The sequence below is a fragment of the Staurois parvus genome, unplaced genomic scaffold (genome assembly GCF_062004578.1).
Source record: "Staurois parvus isolate SC_StPar_1 unplaced genomic scaffold, SC_StPar_1.0 ptg000346l, whole genome shotgun sequence".
Classification (NCBI taxonomy): Eukaryota; Metazoa; Chordata; class Amphibia; order Anura; family Ranidae; genus Staurois; species Staurois parvus.
In genome coordinates, this window is record NW_028318142.1 from 2,756,948 (window position 1) to 2,781,775 (window position 24,828).

At 40.8% G+C, this 24,828-nt stretch overlaps 1 protein-coding gene across 2 annotated transcripts in view; it reads left to right on the forward strand.

Moving 5' to 3' along the window:
* Positions 1 to 24,828, forward strand: part of MORN1 (MORN repeat containing 1) — a 457,770-nt gene that overhangs the window by 412,036 nt on the left and 20,906 nt on the right. For both annotated transcript variants that reach the window (XM_089684351.1, XM_089684352.1), the window contains exon 13: positions 18,485 to 18,561. In XM_089684351.1, the coding sequence (XP_089540477.1) occupies positions 18,485 to 18,561 (77 nt within the window). The remainder of the gene's footprint in view (positions 1 to 18,484; positions 18,562 to 24,828) is intronic.

Genomic DNA, 24,828 nt, shown 5'->3' on the forward strand with positions numbered 1-24,828 from the left:
AAACCATGACGGCGTAGTGTTCTACCGACAGTGACCTTTGAAACTGTGGTCCCAGCTCTCTTCATGTCATTGACCATCTCCTCCCTTGTAGTTCTGGGCTGATTCCTCACCTTTCTTATCATCAGTGATACCCCACGAGGTGATATCTTGCATGGAGTCCCAATCCGAGGGAGACTGACAGTCGTCTTTAGCCTCTTCCATTTTCTAACAATTGCTCCAACAGTTGATCTATTTTCACCAAGCTGCTTGGCAATTGCCCCGTAGCCCTTTCCAGCCTTGTGGAGGTCCACAATTTTGTTTCTGGTGTCTGTTGACAGCTCTTTGGTCTTGCCAATGGCAGTAGTTGGCGTCTGACTGACTGCGGGGTGGACAGGTGTCTTTAAAGAGCTCAGACAGGTGCTACTAAGTTAGATTTACTGAGTGGAGTAGAGGTGGACTTTTTAAAGGCACAGTAACAGGTCTTTGAGAGCCAGAATTCTTGCTGTTTCTTAGGTGTTCAAATACTTATGTTCAGCAGTGCAAGACAAATAAATTCTTTAAAAATCGTACAATGTGATTTCCTGAATTTTTTTTTAATTCTGTCTCTCAGAGTGGGAATGCACCTACAATATGAATTTCAGACCCCTCCATGATTTCTAAGTGGGAGAACTTGCAAAATTGCAGGGTGTTCAAATACATCTGTTCCTCACTGTATGTACCCCCCAGCTACGCCTCTGGGTGTCGTGCAGCCTGTTTGCAGTTACTTGCTACCTACATGCACTCCAGCAACAACTACATGGCATTTCCTAGGACAGGTTTTCTGTTGAAGACAAATGTGGACCATGCCTGCATAATGTTGAAATGGCCACTTGTAGTCTCCATTGGAAGCCAACATAAGATGAGCACAACTGGGAGACAGGTACAGATCAATGTTATAAAAGAAGTTTCAGCGAGCGCTACAAACACAACAGCTGCTGGGACACCAAAAGGCAACCATAAACCTCCCAATATAAATGTCAATGTAAACAGGTGCAGCGCTGATATAAAATATATTATGGAATAGCTAAATACTTCAATCAATCATAAAACTGGTATGTCTCCAAATAACGGCATAAATATTATAAATGTACGCATTAAAATACAATAAATATAAAGTTCAAGATAATTATATCCACATGAAAGTGGTTGTAGTGATAAAACAGTCCAAAAAATTGAACGTGAGGATCTCGTCAGATCACAACTAAAGTGCTCAAATATTCTTATCCAGGAGTGACAGATGATGTGACTGAGTAATAAGTGAAGGGTGCACTCACCAGAAGCGCGCTATAAACACGCATTTGAGGTTAATACTGCCTCATCAGGTATGTTCAGGTCATCTGCTCCAAAATCAGGCCAGGTTCCTGTTCCCTTCAGGGTCCCTTGACAGGTATCACTGCGTCGAGTCACCTCTATAATAGGCTCTGTGAATGATGGCACTCACAGAGAGAGCCCAACAAAGGATGCCACATAGCGTGATACTGTTTTTCAATGGAATTTTATTTCCACAAAACAAGGTAGTAATAAAAGGAAAACACTGACCATATAGTTTCAGGATGGCCACCAGCGGTGGCGTGACGTCTAGATGCTGTAGCCCCTAACTGACGCGTTTCGTGCTAAGCACTTAATCATAGGGTACAGGCTTACAGCATCAGACGTCTATACAGGTGTATTTATATTGAAAAATGGCGGTTGCGCATATTGCGCCCGCCATTTTGCCGGCTACTCGCCGCATGTGCAGTGTGTCGGCGCCATTTTGTCATGGATCAAAAGATTACATTGCATATCTCTATGTCCATGGAAGGTGCGTGCTACGGCGCCATTTTGTTGGCAGTTTTAAACTCCAGAAGATTGCTCTGTTTACCAGATAAGAGGAGATAGCTTCAAATGTAAGATCAAACGTCAGGATAGATAGGATAGATATCCTTATCAAACTGCTAACATTGAGGGGTAGAGAAAAATGCTTTGAGAATGCACCCACTTAATATTTTAAATACCGCAAATCATGCAGCAGACACATACACAATCAGATCGTTATAATTTGATCCTGTGATATTATGTGTGTATTAAGTTGTTAAAAACATTATAATAGGATATATCCAGTAAAGACATCAGGGTGAGGATGTCATGTAAAATAAATCAACTGGTAAACACAGTAATAAAGACATTCATGAAAATACATACAATTATTAAAATGTTCATAAATATCCAAATAAAAAACAGTAGGAAAGTTCACATGGTCAGCCGTAATTAAAATACCAGCATATGTTACATATATAAAAATAAAATAAAAATCAAGAAATAAATAAAAAAGACAAATATATAAATGGAATTAAAATATCAAAAATAAACATATAAATAAGAAAATTAAATATAAAAAATATTAAAAAGTACAATAAAAGCGATGACAAAAATTATTTATATGTTCCAGTTAAATACCAATGATGGTTGGAATCAAAACTATCAAAAATTATAAAAATATCATAAGAATATCATAAAAAAACGTAAAAGGAGTCAGTGTATAAAATGGAGTCACTATAAATTTAGTCACTAAAACGCTAAAAGGACATATGGTAGTAAAAATATATAAAGCAATCTAACTATCTATAAAGCAGTTGATATCAAAATCATTGTTGAGCCCCTTAGGATGTAAGGAGCCCAACTCAAAGATCCATTTTGATTCTGATTGTGAAACTGCTCTTTTCTTATTTAATCCCCTCCAGTGTGTTTTAAAGATGCCTATGCCCATAAAATTAAGCGAAGACGGATCTCTGTTATGGCAGACCCTGTAGTGATGAGATAGGGAGTGCTCTTTATAACCTTTTTTGATATTGTTTACCTGCACTCTTAACCTATCTCTTAATCGCTTAGTGGTACGTCCAACATATTGCATCTTACATGGGCATTGTAGCAAATAAACAACGTGTTTACTAGTAATAAAATCATCAATATTGTATGTTCTACCCTTCACTGTAGAACTAAAACAATTAGTTTTCTTTGTTAATTTGCTACATTAGCAAATCACAAATTTCCTACAAGGAAAGAAACCTTTCATTTCTGAAAAAAAGTGGTATTACTTGGAGGATTAATTATATTAAATATATTAGGAGCTATCCAGTTTCTTAGGGGCATAGCTCTTCTAAAAGTAATTTCTGGTTTTTCTGGTAAAATTTGATTTAAAATAGGATCTGATATTTAAAATTTTCCAGTTGCTGTGGATGACTCTAGTGATTGCTTTATGTTGAATCAAAAAATTAGTGAAAAAAGGGCACATTTTTTTCTTTCTTTGTATGACCATATCGCTTAACATTTCATTTCTGTTGGAATTCCCTATTTCATCCATTATCTGATTCAATGTAGATTCATTATATCCTTTTTCTAGGAACTTAGCTTTTATGACAGATGCTTGTGTATAATAAGTGTCAATATCTGTGCAGTTACGTCTGATTCTCAAAAATTGTCCTTTGGGGATGTTTTGCAACCAGACTGGGTGATGGCAGCTGTCCAACGGTGTATAACTATTTCTATCAGTCTGTATAAAAAAAGACTCTGTGACAATTCTGCCTTCTTGGTTTAATAGCCTCAAATCTAAAAAATGTATACTGCATCTGCTATAATTAAAAGTAAGTTTGATGTTCAACGTGTTGTTGTTTAAGGTTCCAAAAAAATTTAAAAGGGCTTGTTCATCACCATTCCATACCAGGAGGATGTCATCAATATATCTTTTATAAAAGGAGAGCTCAGGCCATTCTCTCACGTAGATGACATCCTCTTCCCACCTGGCCATGAAAAAAGGTTAGCCAGGCTGGGGGCGAACTTAGCCCCCATGGCAACTCCTTTTGTTTGTAGGTAAAATTTATGGTCGAACCAGAAATAGTTTTTTGTCATCGCAAAATCCAACAGTGTTACAATAAAATCCTTCTGTAAAATAGACATCCCATTAAAATCATCTAAAAAGAATTTTACAGCTTCCATGCCATCAGAGTGCTCAATGTTAGTGTATAAGGAAGTCACATCTGCTGTGACATGAAATGTGGTAGGGTCCAAGGTTACATATCTAATTTCCTGAAGCACTTGTTTAGTATCCCTCAGGTAGGTTACGAGGGGCTGTAAAAAATAATCAATATACTCGTCTGCTCTCAAACACAGGGACCCAATGCCGCTGATGATCGGTCTACCTGGTCCTTTATTTAAAAGCTCTAATTCCTGGGTTGTTAACTCCACCTTACTTAGATTGAAGATTCCTGTGTCTTTCACATCTTTCGTTTTTTGGGGTTTATTAACCCTTTTGCCTCCCCTCTTTCCTCTCCCATGGCACTTCTCTTTCATACAGATCAATAGTCACCAAGAACAGGAAGTGTCTGAAAAAGGACATTTATGGCAGGATCACAAGGCAGTATTTTAATGAAAACTACAGATTTTAAAGAGAAGTGTGGGAATACTAAGATAAGCAGCCACCGCACTCTGCTCTGTCTCTTCAGTGCTCGCTGAAGTGCCAGGCAAGAGAGGCTATGTGTTGAGAGGCTGTACCAGCTGCCTGAGAGGCATTTGGGTGGATCCAGACATTATTGTCAGGATCACTCCAGTGTCTGGCTTTAGCCTGCTATTGACTGATTCTGGATCACAGGAGAGCACAAGTAAGTGCATTTCTGTGACCCCCAAAATAAGTATGGCCAAAAAGCATTAACCATACTTCTTTTATAAATGGCCAATGGAGATTAAATGTTGAAGCTTACGTGAGGTTTTTAATGATTAAGTTAATACACAGTAAAATGTAACAACTTCAGGACTGCAAATGTAGGAGATATGCCTTAAAAAACTTCACCAGACTCCAGAGAGAGAGATATCATATTACCCCTGCACAAATCATTAGTAAAACCTCATCTGGAATAAGCAGTTCAGTTTTGGGCACCAATTCACAAAAAGAACATTGGGGAACTGGAGAAAGTACAGAGAAGGGCAACTAAACTGATAAGAGGCATGGAGGAGCTCAGCTATGAGGAAAGATTAGAGGAACTGAATTTATTATCTCTTGAGAAGAGGAGATTAAGGGGGATATGATCAACATGTATAAATACATCAGTGGTTCATATAGTGAACTCGCTGTAGAGCTATTCACCCTGAGGTCATCACAGAGGACAAGGGGCACTCTTTACGTCTGGAGGAAAAGAAATTTAATCTTCAAACACAGAAAGGTTTCTTCACAGTGAGAGCTGTGAAAATGTGGGATAGACTCCCTCAAGAGTTGGTTCTGGGCAGCTCCGTGGGTTGCTTCAAAAAAGGCCTGGATTCTTTCTTAGATACACAGAATATAACTGGATACTAACATTTATAGGTAAAGTTGATCCAGGGAATATCTGATTGCCTCTCGGGGGATCAGGAAGGAATGTTTTTCTCTGTAGGAGCAAATTGGATCATGCTTTGGTGGGTTTTTTTATGCCTTCCTCTGGATCAGCTGTGGGTATAGGATTATAACTTTTTTTTTTCTATGGTTGAACTGGATGGACGTTTGTCTTTTTTCAGCCAGACTAACTATGTAACTATATAGTTTATAGGACATATCTCCTACATTCAGCAAGTCACCCATAGAGTGCATTGTAATTTGAACAGTGTTTAACCTCAACTGAACAGGTTTGGCTAAAGCTGACCATACACTGATGACATTTTGTCCCGTTTCTCATGAACCGGTTGAAATTCGAGCAGTGGATTGCCCTGTAGGCACCCTACTGCCCTAGATACATTGATCCAAAAATCAAAGGAGGGGCAGGATAATTCAGAGCAAAACAATGACAGCAGTCAGTTATTGTTTGGCAGCACCCTCTGTATTCTGAGCTGATGGCTCTGGCTGTCAGAATACAACAGCCTCAGCAGGAGATTCCTCCATGTCTGCTGTTTAGTGTTGATGGAGGAATCTGTTAGATTTTTTTCTTTCAGTTTGCAGGCTGGGTGAAATAAAAACTATTATGTGTATGGCCAGCTTAAGTGATTCTCCTACTTTACTGAAATCCTGTGGTCTAAACTGGCAATAAACATTATCTGAGATGGGATCAGCAAGACAGAACTACTGTGCGAGAAATCTGAACAACATTTAAAGCAGAATTATACCCAAAAATGGAATACATTGCCGCTTATCATTCTTTAAATGTGGTGGTTTCTGCTTTTTTTCCCCTCTGTTTTCACCTGGTGATCTGACCAGTAACACACCTATATTAGAGTGCCCCCACTCTGGATGAAGGAGCACAGGGGCACAGTCGACAGCAGCATTGTCAGTCTGGGGCAAAGTGAGTGCTAGGTGAACTAGAAGATTTACATAAACTAAAAAACTGAAATCAAACTTCTGCTCACACTTTATAAGCAGTTTCAGAAAACAGTTTTTTTCCCCTTTTGGGATAAAGGTTTTACATAAATGAATACAAGCTGATCATTGTAAGCAACCCTGCCAGTGGTAAATGATTTCTTCCATTCCTGTAAACTGATATATCTGCAGAGAGCTTTTTCTTTTGATAAACAACAGACTTACTGGCTGGATCACCAGATTAAAATCGAAGAAAGAAAGCCTAAAAAAAGAAAATGAATGCTACTACTACTATAGTTACACTGAATGTATTCCTAATTCACTGTTGCTGACAGAAACCAGATTGAAGGTTCGATACAGTCTTCCACATGCAGTATGTCATGCAATGAGTTGCCAAATTGTACTAGGTTAGCATATTATAAAACTGGATTGAGATATCATTACATTATGAAGTGTATACTCTTAGCCATCATACTGGAGCAGCATACAGAAAGGATTCCCATACCTTCTCAGACATTTCCTGGGATAACCCTATGGGTGAATATTCACTTATAAGCCACAACTATATGAACACTGACGGGTTAAGTGAATAATATTGAGAATCTTGTTACACTGGCATCTGAAAGTCAGTGGGATATATTGGGTGTCAAGTGAGCATTTTGTCCCTGAAGTTGATGTGTTGAAAGCAGAAAAAAAATGGGGTTTGCAGTTTGTTGTGTTTGGGGCTGTGTAGCGAAGACTGTTCAGGGTGCTCATACAGACCCGCGTCCATAGCCAAAAGCACGTACAATGAGCATTTGAGCATCAGAACTGGACCACAGAGCAATGGAATAAAGTGGTCTGGTCTGAAGCATAACATTTTCATTTACTTCATGTGGATGGCTGAGTGCATGTGCATCCCTTACTTGGGGAGGAGATGACACCAGGATGAAGTATGGGAAGAAGGCAAGCTGGTGGAGGCAAGGTGATGCTTTGGGCAATGTTCTGCTGGGAAACCTTGGGTCCTGCCATTCACGTGGATGTAACGACACATACCACTTGTAGGCAGGTGTAGGTGCCACTGTCAGTAACCACCATGCAGGAAGAGTAGAGGGCAAGAGAAACTTATGTCCTCTTAGGCCTCTGTATATGTCATAACGTGGGCACTGCTGCGTCGGATGACCTCAGCGGCCATTTTTAGGGAGGGCAGTGCTTACAAAAAGCACTGCCTCACTGCTGTTGGCACATATTTTACATGTGGCTAAATATCTTTTCTCATCAGCAGTTAGAGCAGTCTTGTGGCTTCTATCACTGTTCAGCCAAGTTCTAGCTAAAGCTTGTAGGAGGAGCACAAGGGATGAGTGGGCCAACAAGGAGCATACTGATAGGAGAAAGAGTAAAAGAGAGATGAGCTCATCAGTTTCCTGCTTCTCAATTTCACTGTCCAATTATAGACTTAGGCAGGTCCTGCATCCTCCTAGAGCAGAAAGAAAACTCCTCCTACATGTTTTAACCAGTGCTCAACTGAAGTCACAAGACTGCTCTAACTGCTGATGAGAAAAGGTATTTAGCCGTTTATATTTACTAAAATAATTGCATTTCCATGTTGTTTGTACTGTGGGAGACCAGATATAGTGAATGCAGGCTCCTGGGTTTAGTATCATTTTAACAGTAGGCGATCAAAATGTTTTTCAGCAGCCAACTTTTACACCGATCTTTAAACTCTAAACATTGCTGTCAATAGGCAGACCCTTATTCCATGTTTGTTTCTGCACTATATGTCTTTTGTTCCATTTTTTTTTTGATAATTTTAATGCTGATGCGTTTATTTTTTTTCCAGGCATTTTTAAGGGGGGAAAAATCAATATATTTTCAAGGCTACTGCTATTATTTCTAGGAGCTTGGAAATGGGTTTGCTTTTAAGGAGAGTGGTAAAATGCTGGTATAAAGGCACTCAGTGTGCTCAGCCAGAAGACTACATTAAATATGATATTTGGTTGACCTTTTCTTAACCCAGTCTCTCTCTTTTATTTCAATTCAGCCATTTAGTGCTAGAGGAGCTTGTAAATTCTAATACATTTTTACTGCACACTATGCAAAGAACATTATTACAGACCTTGATTGTTCCGAAAATAAAAGATTTCCACCAAAAACATTTTTTGCTAACTTTTAAGTAAGAACATTTTTTTTTATAAGATTTAATGGAATTCTGTAGTTTTTTAATCTGATTATTTATGAAATTTGAGGCTTATCTTTTTTCACAAAGTATTTAAGTTCATCCTTTTTAGGGCTTATCCACATAGGCGAAATTTAAATACTCAGATCTAAGCTGGATCTTGCTGCCAGAAGCTGGCAGAAACATCCAACGTAAAAAAATGCATGTAACGGCACATAAACTACTTACACATTAGAAGCATATCATTCTTCATCCACTCCTCCAGCTTCACTAGAATACATTAACATGTATAAGCATGTATACACATTTATGTGCGTTTACAAGCATTTACACATACATTACACCAAAATATTCATATCAAATGTAGGATTTGGCCATGTCTCTGAATGCTGCTCTTGATTATGGAACAGGGGCGGACTGACCATTTGGAAACTCGGGCACTGCCCGAGGGCCCGGGGTCAGTAGGGGGCACCATGAGATGCATCTAGTACCTTTTTCATAGGCTTTTTTGAGTTTGTGCAAGGACACAGGGGCCCCATGATCCCCTATTGCCCGGGGGCCCCATGAGTTGTCAGTCGGCAGCTGTTACGGAACTAAAAATTGCTACGTGCATGAACACATTAGCTATAACAGATTTGAAGGCACCAATTTTTGCAACTGTGTGCACAAGCTCTTAAAGAGGAGCTCCACACAAAAGGGGAAGTTCTGCTTTGAAGACAGGTCCCTTGCTCCCCATTAAGGATTGGCACCTTTGGGGAGTGGGCACCCGAAATTGACAGGTACCCTCTCCCACTTCCGTGGCGATTGCCTAGGCGATCGGAAGCAGAAGTTGTCCTTCCCCCTCCTTCCCCGTAGTCTTCTGGGACATGTGACAGGTCCCAGAAGACTACGGGGCTCAGCAAAGCTCAGCACTACTTGTGCATGCGCAGTGGGCACACAGCTGTGAAGCTGCAAGCTGTCACAGCCAGGTGCCCAAACTGAAGATGCCGGCGCCTGGAACACTGAATGGCCGGTGAAACGGGCTTGGGGGAGGACACCGCGGGATCGAAGGACAGGTGAGTGTCTGTTTACCACAATGCTGTATGACAGGGGTGGGCACTAATAGAGAAACAGAAAAAGGGCACACCGACCTAGTGCATTATCGTTTAAAGATTTATTGAAGGAACAAAGTAAGTATCATACTCACAATAGACATAAAAACACAGGCATGTCAAACTGAACAAGATGTAGGATCCAAACAACATCTGAGTCCATACGATGGAACCCTGGATGACCAACTGGCTAGCGCGTTTCAAGGACACAACCTCTTACTCAGAGCCAACCAACCAGCCAACTGGGTTGGCTCTGAGGAAGAGGTTGTGTCCTCGAAACGCGTTAGGCAGTTGGTCATCCAGGGTTCCATCGCATGGAATCAGATGTTGTTTGGATCCTACATCTTGTTCAGTTTGACATGCCTGTGTTTTTATGTCTATTGTGAGTATGATACTTACTTTGTTCCTTCAATAAATCTTTAAACGATAATGCACTAGGTCGATGCGCCCCTTTTCTGTTTCTCTATTAGCATCCAGTGTATTTGGACCACCCAGGTCTGTTGAGGGCAGCAAGCAGTGCATATTCCAGAAAATTCCAGAACATTCCTATTGGGTCTACTGAGTCTTTTCCTAGCGCAAGAGAAAAGTGTTTGTTGTGTTGGTTATGACAGGGGTGGGCAACTGTGGCCCTCCAGCTGTTGGTGAACTACAAGTCCCATCATGCCTCTGCCTTTGGGAGTCATGTTTGTAACTGTCAGTTTTGCAATGCCTCATGGGACTTGTAGTTCTACAACAGCTGGAGGGCCACAGTTGCCCACCCCTGCTGTATGGGCTACAGCTTATGGTATTCTAAATGAGTTCTAGTATGGTTCAGCAGAGACCAGCCAAATTTCAGTCAGTGTGTGGCCACCCATGCTTGACAGAAGATGATTGTTTGAAGGACTACTGTCAAAGGGACATGCTGGAATTATTTCTCAATTAGAAGCTGCATCCACTGATCAGTATATTCTGACAACAGCAGCTCCCACTATCACAATACAGTGTCCCAGTGGGAGGATTGCTGTATCCCTCTTGTTTGTGTGGATGGAAGAATCTGTTAGTTTTTTTTTTTCATCCCGCAAGCAACTGAAAGATCTCTCTTGGGAAATCAGGACCTCCTTCTTCCTGCTTGTGATCACACAAAAAGACTCTCTAGTTCCAGTGTCTTCTTGCAAGATTTTGTCTGTTCTGTATTCCCCAGGATCTAGCTGAAAAAACTATGACGTCAACCTAGCATGAGTAGAAGACAGGGATATAGTTATCCAAAATGTTTTCATCTTGACGAGTATATTAGCAGATTAATAGCAAAAAGTGGGTCTTTAAATTTTGCCTAAAGGGCAACATTAATTCCTTTAGATAACATGCTTGGGGGATGCCTTAAACCTGCATGTAAAGTGATGCATACATAGGATGTACTAAAGCAAATGTGAAACCTAAAAAAAAATTATCACAACTAAATTACATTTCTAACCCCCGATTTGCTTATGTTTACGGTCATGCCCATATTTTGGTCAGTGACATCAACCAGGTTCCCCAGCGCTGCTCTTTATAGTTCAGCAATGCTGGGGAACTGTCAGCTGTGATGGGAATCCAGCGGGAGAGGATCCAGTGCAGTTCATCATGTTCATGTCGGTGGGACATCGTTTGTTGTGAATGACAATGGATCTAAATTGCTGGTCTATGTGATTGAGGCTGGATTTACACTGCGTGGCTTTTTTTTTTCCTAGTAGGAGATATTCACAGGGTCATGTGGCCCAGACAGCACACTTTGTTCTATGTTGTCTGGAGATGGCATTCAACTCTGGAAGAAAAAGTTCTATTTTGAGACATTGTAAATAGAAGTGTTGATGCTGGAACCAACATCTGTCTAGGAGAAGGGTTCCAAATTAATGAGGCTCCCACAGAATCCGTGAATCGTACGTAGCAGGGAACGGCAGCAAGAAAGCACATTGTTTAATCATGTTTGGTGTCAGTGTATTGAAACACTGTACTGTAATTTTGCACCATATGTTCCAGCCTGTGAATTGAAGAATGTGAAAAACTAAACAATTTCACACACTTTAAATGTTGTAAGTGGAATTCTGCACCTCTCTGCATTTTTTTTCCTTTTTTAAACCCTGTCAGGTAGAGGTGGGATATGCTTTCCCTACTAACAATCTGTCTGAAATGTCAATGAACCAATTGACTACATGTAGCAGAATGGGATGTTTGAAGCTGCTGTCGGCTATTAAAAGGCATAGAGCAGCAAAACAAAGAAAACAGTGACTAAAACAAAGAAACATGCTGTTCTTTTCAAGATTGAAGTTATACTGGGATTATATATATATATATATATATATATATATATATATATATATATATATATATATATATAGTATTTTCAGCCTAATAGGTTGGCTGATTATCTTTTCTAAATAATACTACCAAACCCGCTACTACTGCTAATATTAATTTATAAATGTAGCACCTTTCTATAAATAGGAAATTTCGTTTTTGGCTCATTCTGTTGTAAGCCGTGTACCGGGGTGAGCTCCCCAGGATACAGTGAAGTCACAAACGAGGAAGGCAACCCCAACACCAGGTTTTGCCACAACAGAATTTTACTTAGATGTGGCAAATAAACACAACCACAAATGCTGGGAAAATACAATAAATTTACTTACACCCAGCTCAAAGGCTGAGACCCTTGTGCTGCACAGCACGGCGCCTTCTGATGGATGACGGTAGAAAGCGAAGTAATTTACCTACTGGTGGGCACAACTAAGCTGCTCCACCTTACCTGTTATTACCCTAAAAGAGCAAGAATCAGTGTATGGGTGTATGGTATGGGTTAGCCTGCGGTGCAGCACAACAGCTTACAATCTTACACAAATCTTCAGTATTCCCCCTCCCATAACTGATCCTGTAGCAGGTGCCTGAGTATTCCTCCTGAGCAAAACGCTAGTCTGGCTTGAGTTTGTGGGATTTTATCAGCTCTCCAATGTGAAATGTCACTTTAAGTTGTGGAGTCCTTCCAATGATCAGTAACAACACTTGTGGCCTGACACAAACAGAGACCCTAACTAACTAACTATAGGCCTGTCTCAGTCTCTGGAGGCGCCAACACTGAAATGAGGTGCGTGCACAATCTTACCGACCCGGGTCTGCCTTTCTTCCGCTGGTGACTCAGAACAGAACAAATGTCTCTCCAACAAGCATGTGATCTCATCAGCCTTCCTGGCAGTGATCTTCCTTTCTCTGAACAGGATCAGCGTCTTGAACACCATCAGCTTCACTAGCTGCAGTTCTCACACCTGGATGCCAATGGATTCTCTGCTCACATGGCTCTTTTCTTTCACCATCATCAAAACATGACTGCAGTCTCTCTTCCTGTTCACTGAGCTCCCAAGTGTAAAACCCCACCCCTTCCTGAATATAGAAATATCTATGCAGTCTGAGGCTGTGTTAGAAAAACAGTGACATCTTGTGGCTAAATCGCAGAATGTCAGTAAAACATTTCAAAACATTTAATTCACAATGAGAGCTGTTTCCCCATCTCACACTGTAATCAAGGGAACAGCGTCTGTTTGGCCTGGTCAATTCAGTTTCACAGGCTGGGAGTTTGATTGCTTCCCCTGGCTCTGAAAGAAGCTTCAAGAACTTAGGGTCAGAGATTCAAACCAAACAGATGACTAGCCTTAATATTCATCAGGTGCCAGCCAGTCCCTGGAAAGAATTGTCCAGAAGGGGGCTGGAATGGGGAAAAACTCAGACTGGGAGACAGGAAAGCATCCAGTAAAACGGGTAAGCCACCACCACCAGAACGGCTCCCCTGCTCCCCACCGTGTGCTACACATCAGCCCCCTGTGCCCCGCCACCGCACAGCCCCGTCATGCGAGCCTGCCACGCGGCCTACAGCACCCACAGACGCTGGGCCCTACAACACCCACAGGCGCCGGACCTACAGCACCCCCAGATGCCGGGCCCTACAGCACCTCCAGACGCTGGGCCCTACAGCACCTCCAGACGCCGTGCCCTACAACACCTTTTGACACCGTGCCCTACAGCACCTCCAGATGCCGTGCCCTACACCACCTCCAGACGCCGTGCCCTACAGCTCCTCCAGACGCCGTGCCCTACATTTGGACTACTGCAACTCCCTTCTCACCGGCCTACCTCATTACAGACTATATTTTTTGGCTTTGACTATTGCGAGTGAAGGGTAAAATCCCTATGCTGAATTCCCATATCTACACACCTGATTTTGCCATTAGGAGGATTCCCACACTGTATGTTGATTTTTTTGTTTAGTTTATACAATACAGTATTTAGTATGGGGTGCTAGAACACAATGGCGGACACAATGAAAACTCCCAGATACACAGCAACACATTTTCTGGTAGGAAGATCTCACTGTACGAGCATCTGCAACATAGAAGGGGTTAGGGCTGTGTCAGTTCTCTGGGTTCTACTTTTCAGGTTAAATCTCACTCTGGCAAAATAGAGACACCAGAATTTTCAGCTCCACCAAAATTCCACAACCATTACAACTGTATATAGTGGTGTCACATCACCCCTTCAGGATTTCTCTACAGAAAAGAAAATTGCTATGGCCTTTTGGGAGTGATGAAGATACAGACTACAATTAGGAGACTTCAAAGCTGTAGTCTCCAAAAGATACAAGAAGCTGAGCTAAATTTGAACCCACCCATGCAACCCAATGCTGAGCTATCAGACCTCTCTGTAGGTAACATGCTCACAAATCTGACCAATTTCCTGTTCTTTAACATTAATATAACTTTTGGGGAAAATTACATTTTTGGCATCTCTAGCTGCCAGGTAGATGTGCAGTTTATTTTTTTTCTTTTAGTTTGTGTTACTGTGGGTAGCCACTCTACTTCAATATGTTACACCCAATTAGGTCTAAACCAGGGTAAACATAGGAGCCTTCTCTGCTTTTCCGGTGCTGCTTAATCACACTTCCAGGATAAGGGCAGAGTTCACCTGACCTTCCCCCCAGCTGTGGCTTTACAAATACAAGCACTTTAAAGCAAAAGTTGCAAGTAGAGTTTTGGATTGTGGGCAGAGACAGGAAACTGGTCTACAAAAACAAACAGGACTCACTGTCTGGAACACGGGTGTCAAACTGGCAGCCTTCCAGCTGTTGCCAAACTTCAAGTCCCATGAGGCATTGCAAGATTGACAGTTACAAGCATGACTCCGAAAGGCAGGGGCATGATGGGACTTGTAGTTGTACAACAGCTGGAGGGCCGCCAGTTTGACACCTCTGGTCTAGAATAAAGATTTTTTGTTTAGATCCATCAGCCATTGAGAATAATCTAGAAAAATCTGATCTTTTGAGACATGTAGAGAGAATACACAAGGGGTTGATTTATTAAAGGCAAATAGACTTTGTACTTTGCAGTATTTTACCCAAAGCTTAGTGAATGCGGTGAAGCTTCACTTTGTAAAGAATACCTAATCAGGTGCACGGAAATAAAAAAAAAATTTGCTTGCACATGATTGGATGATGGGAATCAGCAGAGCTTCAACACATTTGCTAAGGAGTGGAGAAAATGAATGCAACTGCATTTCCAAAGTGCGCAGTCTTTTTTCCTTTAGTAAATAAACCCCATATCACCATTGGAAATTTGATACACACCCAGCATTCCAGGTCAGCGCAGATTCAGATGTCATGTGAAATTCTTTGAATAGAGAAAGTGTCTTCATCCTAAAGGATGAAGAGTGGAGAATTCAAAACATACCAAACAATGATTTGCACATTCAGAGAGGAGATGACAATGTAGAGTCTATAAGGAAGATTAGTGCACTGGGTTCCTGCAGAAAAAAGCAGAGTGCCCCAGGGCCTTAGGAGGTCAGTACTGATTTAGTTTGGTATGCTATAAAGTACACAGGGGAATTAAAAGTTAATTACTGTCAAATCTTTGTCTATAATTAGATCTTGCCAGTTATTCGTGCTTTTTCCCCCCTTTCTGATTGACATTTAATGGTCTTCAGTAAATATCATTGAGTGCTTAATTACGCAAAAAAAGAGAAGAGCTCTGCCAAACATTGTATCCAAAATGACCATGTGACACCCTGGTGCCTAATCTGTGGCTGGGGTGGGCATGTGGCGCTTTGGCACTTACTCTGTTGCCCTCAGGACTCCTGCAGATAGTAATTTTGATGCTTTCTTAAGCCAGTAAAGGAAATATTTTCAGTGCTGTTTATCTCTTTTCTCATTTTATGTGTTTTTTTCTCTGATCTTTTGTATGGGATCTTGCTGTGAGAACTATCTGTTGTGGCACAAGTAATTTTTAAAGGGGGTGTTGGAAGCACAGGCATGGATTGGTTTGCAAAGTCCCTAGATGACTATCTTCTGAAGCATGTCCCCAGTCACCAACATCTCCTATAGCAAGTTTGAAGCTTCTGACCATCTCCTGTAACAGGTCTGTTATCTCTGACCATTTGTTGTAGCATGGCAGTAGTTTTTTACCATCTCTTGCAGCATGTCTGAAGTCTCTGACAGATTTTCGTAGCATTGCACTCACTGAATTTTATGTGGCCTCTTGGTGATGGACCCTCTGTATAAAGTAACTATCGCTGATGTAACATAATCCTATTATAATTTTAGAAAACTATTACACTTTTTGTGGAAAAAAGAAACTGTTATGCATTTTAGTCTGTCTGCACGACCACACCAATTTCCATGCATACCATAAGTAAGTCTAAAAAACAGAAACTCTGTGATGCAGTGAGAACCTTATACTGCTTCTGCTTTAGCTGTGCATTCAGCATGATGAAGTGAACCTGGTAGACTAGATTCTTTGAGTGCTTATTAATGGCTTGATAAAAGCAAGAAATGGCGCCCAATTTCAAACTTCACTCATGATTATTGGGCTGTACTTCAAGGGAAGCTGTGCTAAGGAAGCCTGGAGGCTGCCATTGCTTCTGCTTTTAAAACAATAGTTCCCTGGCTTTGGCTTTCTTCATGGCATCCAAAATGGGTGCTACCATCTTTGATACCTCTTTGAGCCAGGGAAAAAAGGTAGATGTCAATGACTGCCCTCTTTCCTAAGAGCTTTAGTCTGCACTTGTGCTCTGTCATGTGTGCCCATCCCGCTTTCATACCTCATGAACTAGTGGTGCCTTCAAACACAATTGGAAGGAATGGCTAGCATTCCACGCAATATAATTTTTATTTGGAAATTGTGTCAACACATTCACACAACCCCCATTATCAAGGTGTCATCTTGACGAAGGAGGCCTCCGTGCTTCCAAAACATTTGATGTTTTGAAACAAGTGTAATGCTCACCTCTGAAAGGGGCTCCCTGAGTAGTCCAAAGGTTCTTTCCCAAACTAGTGTATCGGCAGCCAGGGACAAAGCTTCAGTCATTCTTCTAGCTCAATGAACAGTCTAAGGGTATTATTATTTATTATTATACAGTATTTATAAAGCGCCAATAGTTCGCTCAGCGCTGTACATTACAAAGGGAGACAGAACATGTGACAGAACAATACCAATACAATGCAAAACATGAGGGGATCAAAGGCCCTGCTCTTTCGAGCTTACAATCTAGGGTATCCTTTTTTGTGGCTTTACTATTATAAGTTGAACTTGGATAGGGTATATTGAAGCTGTGGTCTACTCCAGTAACACAATGTAGTAAAACAAGGACTCTTCTCACTTTCTTAGAGCTTCTTAGAACAGTCCTTGCAACAGCAACTAAGGGACTGAGCTACGCTAAAACACCATAAGAAATGTCCAAATTTGAGGAGAATCCGGCATTAATACACAAGCGATAATAGCAGCACTCAGTCACTAAGATCTTACACACAGGTCTGTACTCACAATGTTCCTGGATACTTGGATTCCTTCTTCCAATATCAGCCAGAGATTTCTCTCATGAACTCTCCAGACCAGATCCTCAGTAAAATCCCTCTATCAGCTCCAGCAAGGTGCCATAGAATAGGCCCCCCAGCCCTAACACAGCTTGGACCTTGATGAGCAAATACAATAAAGTAGCTGGACTGCCCAAAAGGACAGCAGGTATTTAAGCTGGGAACTTCTCTTCCTGGACAAGAACCCGGCTGCCCCAGGCCTCAGAATTTTTATGCACTCCCCAGCCACCTACTGCTCCCCTTCCCCCCAAGGACTGGCTGGGACTACATAAATATTCAGGCTATAAATCTGACTCTCCTAGCCCACTGTCTTCCAGAATCCCCCAGAAGGCAGGGAGGAGTTATCAAACCTGCAACAGTCCAAAGTAATCACAAGCTGCTCCAGCTAGGCAGAGGAGCCTAAAGAACTACATTTACCTAATCTAACTAGCAACCTATTTAGGAGGGTGCTACACACGTTCCAAGTAAAAATGTACAGACATATGTGTGGAGTGTTGGCCTTTTGTTCTGATTGCTGATTGCATGATGCCTGCATGGTTTGGAGTCAGGGACACTTGTGTAACAGATATTGGCATGCTTGTTAAGCACATTATTCATTTGATGATTATAGCCTGGCCACCGGCTCACTTTAAACAGTGATGGACGGCTGCTCTTTTTATTATTGGATGCTTTCTTTTGAAAAAAAATGAATACTGTATCCTTACACATGCTTCACAACTTACTGAATCACTGACCCCCTTCAGTATACAGACCAAGATTCGTAACTCCAGTGGCTGCATGCTTGTTCCAGATCTGTGACTCACTAGGAATTGAGAAAAAAACTAAGCATGATTGCCCTGGAGCTTGTGCCTTGTAAAACAAGCAAGTCCCAGTCTTTCCCATATTTCTATCCTGACTGTATATCGCTTTAATTAGTTATTTCTAGTTATTTCAGCAGTTTCATATTTTAAAGCAACATGCTGCTTTTTATAACACTGGAGTTCTTCTCGTGTTTATCTGTTAAGTATGTCATCTTCCTATGTTCAAATTTGTCCTCCCGTTTGACAACTCTTGTCTCTGTATTTCAGAACGGATGCCATCAATAAGGAACGTAGGATTAAGAAAGAGACCAATATTCTGGACAATAACAGCAATACCAGGACAGGTAACAAATTCATAATTATACACTCATCTTAGGTTATGTGCCTAAAGGTTGGGAAGCCCAATATTACTTACCACAGTATTTGCACTGGAGAGCAGCACTGGGCCAGTACCCAAAGATACCTAATGCAGATGTGCTTTAGTGGTACTTTGGCATTAACTTCTAATAAAGGTGATAGTGAATTTATATCAAATAAATGTTTTATGTCAAATAAAGGTTGCAAGGTAGGTTTTAAAGTACCCATGTCTTGAGAAAAATGCAGGGGCTGGAGGTTGCGTCTTAAAATTGATAATTGCCCAGCTGTCACCCACATCACTTATTCACATAAAATAAAATTTTAAAAAACTCTAACGCCTTTCTATACTGACCTGAGTCCATCGTCATGTGACCCTCTTTCAGAGGTGCTGTCCTGGGCCTGCTGTCAAACTTGTTGCTGCCCATCTTCATTACAGCATCACACCACTGCAGTCTTCTGGAGCCGGGGAGAATCCCGCTGCTGGACCTCCAGTGGTAACTGTTCACATCACCCAGGTTACAATGTTGACACCATTCTGCATTCTAGGAGATAGAAGACTCAGGAGACGGTACATCACAGGATCATGGATCCCCCAGAGGGAATGAAAGGTCAACCAACAGTTAATTCATGTTAGTCATGTGGACATGAAGGCACTTTTTTTTTCTAAGCTCCATCTCTCTATTCAAACCGGAAAAAAATATTTGCTCTTGTCTTCTCTGATTCTCCCCTTACTAAACCCACAACAGTAATATCAGTCTGTATATGCAGTAAAGCATGCTAGTTATACTCACTGTGGAACCTAAGGGGTTAATCCTCTGCATTGTGTAAAAAAGATATTCGATCCTGTCTTCTCTGATCCTCCCCTTCATCTACTGTCCCCATACCATCTGTTGATAAAACAGAGCCTTGGGAGCAAGCTGCATATGCTCAGTTTGGTGTGTATCGCTAGAGAGTTTTTTTCTTTCTTGGGTGAATGCATGTGGTCAGCACAGGGCCAATCAGCACTGTCCAGACAGAGGGTGAGGGGTCCTGCAGCCTCATAGGGGAGAATGAAAACTCCTCCTACAAGCTGTAACCAGTGCTCTGCTAGACACTGATAGAAGTCACAAGACTGCTCTAACTGCTGATGAGAAAAGGTATTTAGCTGTTTATATTTACTAAACTAATTGCATTTCCATGTTCTGTGTACTGTGGGAGACCAGATAGAGTGAATTCAGGTTCCTGGGTTTAGTTACACTTTAAGGACTGTTATGGTGATATCAGTGGTTTAATTACTATGCAATATATATTTTTGCTGCCTATTTACAGGGTCCAAAATTGTTGTACTAAAAAACTATAGCAAAAGCTCTATGCCAGGATGAAATGACCCATAGACAAAATCACTTTGAGGTTAAAAAATCCATAGCTGTCTTTTGTTTTTAGTACATAAAGAGTTCTTAATTAAGCACTAGTTCCTAGGTGAAGAGCCAATTATAGTTTAATCTGCTGGTATCAGCCCAGCACAAGATGAATTCTGGTTGGCGAGTTTGGGTTTGCATTTAATAATTAAAACCTTCCGGGCTCATGCAAGGGTCCTCTTGTTCTTCAGATCTTCTCACAGTAGTGGATATTCTTCTATGATGCAGAGAGAAGCATTATCATGATGATGTCAGCATTACTGTCTGCATCATTTTTGTGAACATGGGGTACTGTGGTGATGCCCCCTCAGGGGATGGGTTCATGCTACCCTGCACTTATAGGATGCCTTCAGTCCTCAAGGCTGAATGATGCTGGGAGTTGTTCGATCTGGTGGACTGAGGTCATTTAGTGGCAGAAAGCTATTACTGTGGTGGAGAGTAGTGGAGGAGGTGAGTATTATTCCCAGAGCTTGTTTCCTCTCCAGGGGACTCATTTATAAAAAATAAAGCCTGGAGTTGGGCTCCAGTTCATGAAAAGAATGCACCGAGTTAAGAGCTGCTGTTTTCTATTTCAAAATGAATAACACACAGCACAAAACTCATCACAAATAGCTTTCCTTTTAGACATGATCCATGTGGAAAGTGTAGACGTCTCCCAATATCTGTGATGTGTAAAAAAAAAAAAAAGCTTTCCATGTGAAAAAGATAAATTTGCCCCCCCCCCCTTACAGAAACTTTGTAACAAAAGTTCTCCTGTTTTGCAGATAGGATCAGACAGATTAGTGGACTGAAGAATCCCAGTATTACCCTGATACAGTTATCCCAGCTCAGACTAAGCTACATTTCATTACATAGCACAGACAGTTCATTTACAATCCCACTTTAAAGGCTTTTTAACGGGGGAATACCTATGCCCACCTGTTGTGAAAGTTAGAAGAATAATTTCTCTATGCTCATTCAATAAAATATATGACTGTAAAGCCTTTCTCCGAGATAGATAGCCTTTGTGCTTGGCCCACTTTTGTACTGGGAGGATTCTGGGATGGCTTTACATAGGTATGTCACTTTTTAAATGTATATTTTTAGAATGTGTGTGCTATATAGATATTTATGTTGTCAAATCCTTATTTAAATGAGTAAATATACCGGTGTGATAATAAGTGCCTATACAAAAACTTAAAAATTCACCAGCATAGATAGGCATAGGCTCCTCTCATTCCAATGTATATACGATTCCAATGGCATCATAACGTATGTCAGAACAATTCAATATAGTGTAGTGGGCAATAGTAGGAATTGTGCCATTTATTAACCTCCCTGGCGGTATTCCCGAGTGTAGCTTGGGGTAAAGTTTCAGTACCACAAGCGGTAACCCCGAGCTACACTTGGGCTTACCATGCGGCGCTGCTCTGGGATCCCTCGATCACTTACCTTGTCCTGCGCTCCCGTGATGTCCCTCCTGCTGTGTCCCCTGTAATGTCCTCCGACGGATGCCGGCATCTGTCATCTGGGTTCCGTCCCCTGCGAGCGTCGGGACGTACGGGGATGCAACTGGTGGGAAATTTGAAAATGACAAAAAGTGACATTCACTAAATTCACTAAAATCACATAGTAAAACATTACTGTATTAAACCATTTCACATACATGTTGTCCCTAGTGCTTTGTCCTGTGCCCTGCCTACATTTTTACCATTCTTTCTGCCTGAAAACTGAGAAACGTTCATGACGTCCAAAAAGCATCCTTTTATGTCAAAATTGGTTTTAGACCAGCTAGAGAAAAGCGATAGTAAATTAGAACCACTTGCAGAATTGAGTGATAATGATTTGTGGGGAAATTCATCATCAGACACTGAAAACGATTCTGCGACTTTGCTCAGTGATGACTTGGCGCTATATTTCAAATTTCAGTGTTTTTGGTTTGATTATATTATTGAAACAAATTTATTATTATTATATTATTATTTTTTATGATTATTTATTAAATTATAATTTATGATTTCGTGTTTCAAATTTTAACATACCCGGGATGTTTACTAGACTCTTGTTCGGACAGATTTCAGTGAGTTATTCCTAAAAATTACAGGCCTATAATTAAAAAAATACATATTTCCATGCAAAAAATGTACCGCTTTGAGCACAGAAATATGGACATAATCAGACTGCTAGGGAGGTTAATAAATTATGCATGCAAACGAAATGTGTGTCTCAGCATATATCCAATCTCAAACACAGCATGGGATGTAAAAACCTTTTCCAAAATGGCCGCTCCATAACTTCCGGTTTACGTCTGATGTCAGGACTGACGCGTTTCGTCACTTCCGACTTCAAGTGCTACTTTTTTAGGGTTTCCATACGTGGTGGTGTTTGGATCTTTATTTCAGTCTTTTTTAATTGTATATATTTTTAGAGCATATTTTAAGTTTAGGGTGCTCAAAGCACAGTATTTACTTGATGCTATTTGTTGATGGCAGCGGCAGTGCCCAGACCATTCCGACTGTTATGGCTATGGGGGAAACAATGAAGGATTCAGATTGTTTATCCGAGATCTCAGATTACCTTGGTGTCCACAGGGAGAAACCCATACAGCAAGGTAAAATTCTTGTCTTGTGCTGCCTATAAAGTGTGCCATGAGGGTTCAACCATATTGTATGGCACATAGAATTACATTAGAACATTCTAAACTTGTTTGTACCAACAGTGGTGAGCAGGGGCAGACTGACAACTCATGGGGCCCCTGGGCAATAGGGGATCATGGGGCCCCCTGTGTCCTTGCCCAAACTCAAAAAAGCCTATGAAAAAGGTACCAGGGGCATCTCATGGGGACCCCTACTGACCCCGGGCCCTCGGGCAGTGCCTGAGTTTCCAAATGGTCTGTCCGCCCCTGGTGGTGAGCAAGGTTGTTTTAAAGAAACACCAGTCATCAGGATCTTTTTTTATACCAAAAAGGAGAATGGATATCTGATTGGTTATCAAAATCTTTAAGCATGTTAGAAGACATTTTGACAGAACATCCACCTTTGGTTACAGCAAACAAGCATGACGTGGCTAGTTGTAAATATTAAATGTCCTCTGCAGGCTTTAGAATGTAAATCCAATTTAATTATGACTTTGCTCTGTATCTTCATATTTTTCCTTGACTAAATGATCCCACCAAATAAATGGCAAAACCATATTTATTAAGAATTTAAAGCAATATTAATTCCCAAACTAAAAATGTAATACATTGCAGCTAACCCAATCACTTTTTTTAGCCTTTTTTTCCTCTGTTTTCACCTGGTAATCTGGCCAGTAACACACCTCCTGTATTAGAGTGCCTCCACTCTGGATGTAAGAGCACAGGGGGCACCTTTGGACAGCAGCATTGTCAGTTTGAGGGGAGGGGTGTGTTAGATGTACTAGTAGATTTAGATACACTAACAAATTGAAGCCAAACTCCAGCTAATACTTTGTAAGCAGTTATAGCAACAGTTTTTATTTATTTGGATAAAGGTTTTACAGAAATAAAAGCTGATCATTGTAACCCCCCTGTCAGTGATAAATAGTTTGTCTCATCCCTGTGACTGCTACATTTGCAGAAGAGTTCTGTTGAAAGATAACAGACTTACTGGCAGGATCACCAGATGAAAAGAAAGAAAGAAATCCGAAAAAAGAAAACTAATGTAGCCATCACATCTAAGAATTGGTAAGCTGCAAAATAATAAATGTGTAATACTTCTTTAAAGTAAAATAACTTAATCCATGTAAAGTACGGAGAGCAAAGACAGTGTCAAAGATCAGATGTAAACATATGTTTTATGTTTTCTGTGAAACTTCTAACATATGATACACAATATGCTCTCTAAAATCACATTGGCACTGCCTGGCCTATATAGAATATAACTTGAAAGGTTTTGGCTACCTTATACAGCATGTTAAAGTCTTTATTAATATGTGTGTATTATTAGCTTAATTACTATAATGTAGGTAGTTGAAAGGCTTAAGATGAAACAAAAAAAAAATTAAGAAATTATTTAAAGGCAAAGTATAATGGTTTTGTGTCAGTTTTATTTCATTTCTTAATTTATATATTTTTAAAATGATGATTTATATCCTGTTTTCCAGTATATAAAATCTTTATTGTACAAGTAAATATTTGGTCCGGGGAGCAGTCGTGACACCATTTTTGTAGAACACAGAGATAGCCCTTTCCTCTTATGCTGTTTTTCTCTCTCATTTAAATTCTATACAGAGCAGGGAGGGGATTAATTACTTTTTGATTCATTCAGCTGTACCCTGTACCATACATTCCGTATAATCAGGTCAGTGATGTGTGCTAACCCATAGAAACAGGTTTAAATCTACAGTTCAGAGTAGTATTTTAAAGTGAAACTTTACTTAAGTGCTGATAGATTTCCTAATGCTGGCCCCTTTTGCAGATATAGCTATGTGAAACATTAAAAATAAGTGCCTATACTCTTTAGAATCCAGTAAGGCACTGTCTCACCCTGTTCTGCACATGCTCAGTTGTCCTGTATTCTCTGCACTGTGCCGATAATTAGTGAGTCGCTAGAGGCAGATCTGCTGACAGCCTGCAGATTTACTGCTGCTGAGGGGGTAGGAAGCAAGAGGAATAACACAAACTGTGCAAAGGGAACACAGATTAACCACTTTCTGATCGCGCTATAGCCGAATGATGGCTACAGTGCAGTTGTCCAGTTCTAGGAGGGTCCTCCCAGAACTGTGCGCCCTTAGCTGCACACACTCGGCACTGTCTGTGATTGCTGTGTCCTTTGGACACAGCTGATCACATGATATGGCAAAGGGCCATCACAGTGGTCTTTTTACCATGTGATCAGCTGTGTCCAATCACAGCTAATC